The following is a 6,000-nucleotide window of genomic DNA, read 5'->3' on the forward strand; positions in this document are numbered from 1 at the left end:
AAATTCTCTTTCTGCTCTCCCGCTCACTCTTCTCACTCGCTGCAGCATGGGCGTCCAGTTGCCGGGCACTTGGCAGAGTGTGCCGTCACAGCCGCAGTTGACCAGCGCTGCGGCCGCTGCAGCGCCACAGATCACACAGAGCGTGGGCGGGGCATTGCCTCAGGCAGCTGGCGTTGTGGCCTATCCAATGCAACAGTTTCAGGTCAGTCCGCAGGTGAGTTTCCTGCGATAGCACACAGTGCGTATACTTGATGTCTCATTTTGCCTGATATTTGTGCCTCTTACAGCTGGCGGAGGACGAGTGGCTGGCGCCCAGTTTGCTGGTGTAGCTGCCATGAGCGGTGGCCATGTATCCCACCCAACAACACCAGCAGCAGCAGCAACAACAGCAACAACAGCAGCAACAGCAACTGGAGCAGCCAGCTGGCAGCGATTATGTGAAGGAGCCGCGTTATCAGCTACAACAGCAACCACAGCACCATCACGTGCCACAGCAGCAACTCCACCACCACCACCAGCAACACCAACAGCAGCAGCAGCAGCAGCAAGCATACGAGTTGCAGCAACAGCAGCAGCTGCAGCTGCAGCAGCAACAACAACAACAACAACAAACACACTATGCCCCACAGTTGCATTATACGCAGCCACATTGGATGCATCAGCAGGTAGCCAACAACGAGCAGCAACTTCAACTGCAACTTCAGGCACAGCAACAGCCAAGTCAAGTTTATGGCATGCCAGAATTGTACAAAGATTGAAGTGACAGAATAAGTATGATTTACTATAAGAAAATTGGTTCGCAATTGAAAGTTGAAACGAGACAGACAAACAGATAAATTATCAGATTATATATAACATAAATTAGCAGCAAGCACAGACAGTAAATAGAATGGAAATTAGAAAAAAAAGTAAAATATGATAATATATAAAAGCCCATTAACTAAATATCCAATTTGTTGACGGCAACTTAGGTATAAGTATAAATGGCAACAGCAACAGCAACAACAACAACACAACATGAACCGCAGCAGCAACAATAAAGCCAAATGTGCAATAGGTAATAACCATAATTTATGTAAAACTAATTAAAGCAAAAATTAAAATGATAATGATATCGATAATGAAATAAAATATAGTCTATATGCATGTGTGTTATTTGTGTCTATTTTCGCAGTCGTGAAACAACATCCCTTAACTCGTAAAGGGGGAGGCAGTACACATAGAGTAGTACAGCATATATAGAAGATGGAATCGCAACAGATTGGCTGCTAAAGTCCAAGTCCCTGAAAGACAGAATATATGAAAAAGAAAGAGTGGGAGTAAAGTTGTAAGCAAATTATTGATATACTTATTTTATTGACTGACAATTTTAACTGTTTAAATTCGCTTTTCCATCATATCGATGGTTATTTCCACGAGCTATGCAGATCTTCCTTCCACCCTTTAACCCATACCCGGTTAACATAGCTGCAGATGTGAAATTCATATCAAGTGCAGCTCCTTTAATAGATGCACCTAATTTAAGGTGTAGCTTAAGAATAAATTCAAAACACTTTGGCCAATTGCTTCGATCAGTTAATCCCAGTTTTAAATAATGCGTTGAGTTTGAAAAAAAACAAATATAGAGCAAAGGAACCAAAACAAATTGAAATCTGAGACAAAGCTAAAAAAATCAAATAAAATACACAACAAATACCTATAAATAATTAAATGTAAACACAAGTCAAACAAGTAGAAAATTTGCACATAGGTAAACATAGTGATAAAGCAACACAAACCAAACAAAATTAAACAAAGAAAGAAAAACCGTAAGAACTAATTAAATGCATGTACTTAGATGTACCCATGACTAGCTAAAATTAAGCAGCACTTAATATGAGTAAGAGGACACTCATATGCTATATATATATATATATATATATATATATATATATATATATATATATGAAGAAACTTATTCGAGGTAATGTAAATGTGAACAAATATATAAGTAATAAAAACTGCATAACGAAGAAAACAAGCTGAATGAGGCAAAAAATAGTGAAATATTTAGAGAAAGTGAGGAAAACCCCAACAAAAAAAAAAACAAAAAACAAAAAACAAAAACAAAATCAAAATAGAGAAAGATGAGCAAATCTTATAAGCAGCGTCCATGACGTCATCTGCAACGTGTAGCAAAAGCAAATTACAAAATTTAGTCAATGTTTAGTTAAGATTGTAATTGTAACTATAAAAAACTATATACTAAATGTTAACGAGACACAATTATTTATGGTATTTACAAGGAGGCAAAAAAACAAAACCGAAAAAATCATCAAAATTGTAAACTATTTTTTACAACAAAAAAAAAGAAACAGAAACACGATGAAAACGAATGAAATAATGAAAATGAAACCAAAAAAGATTAGAACACTTTATATTGGATGTGGTAAAAAAAAAACATATAGTTAAAAAAGCCAAGATGAGGTGCGTCTAATTTCTATAAGTTGTGATTTTATGCGGTGAGAGTAAACGATGCTATTGACAAAGTAAACTGATTTATTTTTTAAAACTTGGCAAAACGCGTTTTTGAGAGCCAACGGCAAAACTGTGTGCAGCATTGTATGCATAACTTTACATATATATACAAATCTATATATACTTATATACATACAAGTACATAAATAAATATAAACATATATATACTAAATGTTATTTGAGCAAACAACAGCAAAACTGTCTGCTAACCAAACAGAGCAAATGCATAATTTTAAAAAAATACATAAAAAAATTATATAATAAAGAAAAATACAATTGATTGTAGCTGAGCATATGTACTATGTCGATAAATATTACGGCAAGCCGAAAGAGAAAGAGGAAAGGAATACTAATAACACAATTACCAATAATTTAATATGAAATATACTTGTGTTTAGCATAACTATGTTTAATTATGTATACATAGTTACAATTTAAGCTAAATGCAGATACACATAAAAAAACAATAAATGATTCAATGTTGTGTATGTACATATATATATAATAAAAATTTAAAAAAAAACAGAAAACTGCATATAAAGAGCGTCTATGAATGTAAACACACACACACACATACACATACGAACAAACATCACAAAAGTATATGATATATATAAAAAAAAAATAAGCTGAATAAAAGAAAATAAATTTAAATGTAAAAAAATGCCAGAGATTAAACATAACTGCATAAAACACTGAAATATGTTTTGAAAAAAAATATTTAAATGAAAATGAAAATGAGCAAAGCCAGCAAACACACACAAACACACTTATACGCTGACATTATCGCATTTAAATTAGCAGCAAAAAAAGAAATAGAAAGAGTTAAACACATACAGAGACAAACGAAGCGATTACATCGTGCAAGCAGAAGGACATAATTATGTTAAGAGCCTATCCAATCAAATCGATCGAACACAGTGCCACATACAGCCATACAAACACTCACACTCACTCACACACACACACACAGACATAAATGCACGCAGGTGTGCAGGTAAACACGTTAATACATACATAGAAATGTGCGGAAAAGCAGGAGAGAAATAATCAAATAAAATGGAAAAATGTTAATCAAAAATAAAACCAAAAGAAAACGATGCAGTTTTTGTTTTTTACTTCTCTCTAACAAGTGCAGCTTTAAAAGGATTTCACTCAATTGCAGTATGGAACACAGGTAAGTGAGAGGCTTTAGAATGACTGTCGCAGGTAATGCATTTTATTTATAATTTGTTTTGAATAAGCCTCCCTCAAGATGTTGCTGGCTTGATTGATGCGACTTTAATTTGTGCTGCAACTCGAATTGTTCTTTAGTCTGATGGCAAATACATATTTATCAACACATTTGCAAATTAATGATAATGGATTTAAATTAACAATGATAAGACAAATGGAATTTACTAATAGGGTCAGAAATATCAGATGTAGATGCTTTGAATGTAGTTCAATATTTCTATATACATATGTAGGTTGATGTCGCATTTCCACTTGACTCGATTTGCCGGTACTGCAGCTGCAATAAGAAGGCAAAGAGCAGCTGCCGTATGCTGGTCACGTCTCCTTCTCTCTCTCTCTCTCTGTCTCTGTTTCTCTACATATATACGAGGTGCACCTTTCAACTCGCTTGTAGCAACAACAACTTGACTGCCATTGCGCATCATTGCACAACGGCAAACTGTACAATTTCAATATTTTACTGCATTTTGCACTTTAGGGTCGCTGCTGTCACTTTTGCCATTGCCATTGCCAGAGCCGCAACCTGTTTAATATGCGCGCCCCGAAACGCAGCACAGTTAAAAACCCAAAAACAAAAATCTCAAACATTGTGAGGAGCAAACAACGACAATACACAATCATAAACGGCATATGTTACTCATACGCCCAGTTGACTTTTATTCTTGAAATTCAATTAAATACAGCACATGAAATTAATCAATTTTAAAAATCACTCTGGCTTATTCATACAGATAAGCTTATGTTTTAAATATATTTAATATTTAATTACAGTAATCACAATGAAAAAGTTTATTAATGAAATGCAAATCTCTACTGCAAAATATTGTTATTAAGCCAATTTCAGCTTTACTCTCCAAATTAGCTTATACTTTGCTACCATCGGTGCAGAGCATTTTTATGAGTTAATATCTTATACTATGCAACAATAAAAAAACAAAACTTATTAAATTTGACTGCCTTCCATGTTTTGTTTTTGCTTTAGCTTTCGTTTTATTTTGCATTTGCCTTTTTTGTTGCACATTAAAAAGCACGTCAAAGGCCAACTACTAAAGTGCACCTAAGCTTCTTTATATATTTTATAATAACAACAAGAACAATAAAAAAAAATAACAATACTAACAGTGAGCAAAATTGAGTATTGCTTGACTGTGAGATACTCTTTGTTATAATGGAATTCATTGTTTAATCATTTTCTAAAACAAACTGTATGCTGAAAGGAAAATCTTAGAAGAGATCATGCTTTTGCTTTAAATTTGTAATAAATATATATAGAGTAATTACCATTAATGTTATATTTAGAGTAATTATCGAAAAATAAACGCATTATAGCGGTTTTGTAGAGGGTATCAATGCTGCGATTGTGAAATGCATTCAGATTGGGCCGGGCTTATTGCAGAGCTGCTTCTACAGATGTGAACATCAGCCCTTTACGACTCCTGACTCCTGATGTAGCACGGTAGAAAAGCACTTTCAGCCACGCCCACTTTCCACCTTTATGCTCTTTTAATAGCACTTGTTTAGCAAGCAAACAACGCTGGCAACTTAAAAAACTCGTTGTCTCTCTCTCTCACGCTCTCGCTCTGACACTCCCCCACACTTTCAGATATTTTTATAGCAAAAGTTTGAGTGTTTGTCTGTTTTATTAACCGCGCTGACTCCCCTTTATCTGCCTCCATTTCTATGCTCCTCTGCGGCGATGATACTCGAGCATGGAAAAAGTTTTCTTGACTTATTCATAACACACACATAGACACACACAGACACACATGCGACTGACTGACAATCATTGGCAACTTGCAAGCAACTTGCCACAACTTGATGGCATTCTTTCTTCTCGCTAAGTTTGTATGTTCTTTGTTTAGCACTTGACGGGTTGTTGTTGGTCTCAGCTAGGCATTGGTTAGCACTGCAATTGCTTTAATTGATTGCTTGAAATAAGAAGAGTTGGCAACAGAGAGAGAGGAAGAGGGAATAGCGACAGCTGCTTGCCACTTTCTCTGTGTGTTGCCATTAAGCTGCTGCAATTTCTTTCCGCTGCCGCAGCGACAAACAACAATCTCGTTGCTAGAATGCAAACACTAATGACAAAATGCTAAAATTTAGCCGCCATCGTCGCCAGCGTTAAAAGCAAACGATGTGGCGGGGCATTGGCGTTAGTTGCCTCCTCACGAGGCAACGCAACGCGACGCGACGCGTGTGCCCCGCAGCGTTGTGGCACTCAGTCTGGCAACGCGCAACCAAAAACCG

At 35.9% G+C, this 6,000-nt stretch overlaps 1 protein-coding gene across 1 annotated transcript in view; it reads left to right on the plus strand.

The window, feature by feature from the left end:
• The window catches only part of LOC117791238 (nucleolysin TIAR), an 88,242-nt gene extending 87,831 nt beyond the window's left edge, over positions 1-411 (plus strand). The window contains exons 7-8 of the mRNA XM_034630938.1: positions 46-214; positions 288-411. Of these exons, the coding sequence (XP_034486829.1) occupies positions 46-214; positions 288-329 (211 nt within the window). The 3' untranslated portion in view covers positions 330-411. The remainder of the gene's footprint in view (positions 1-45; positions 215-287) is intronic.
• The last annotated feature ends 5,589 nt before the right edge of the window (positions 412-6,000 follow it).

This window comes from Drosophila innubila (assembly GCF_004354385.1).
Source record: "Drosophila innubila isolate TH190305 chromosome 3R unlocalized genomic scaffold, UK_Dinn_1.0 2_E_3R, whole genome shotgun sequence".
Taxonomy (NCBI): domain Eukaryota; kingdom Metazoa; phylum Arthropoda; class Insecta; order Diptera; family Drosophilidae; genus Drosophila; species Drosophila innubila.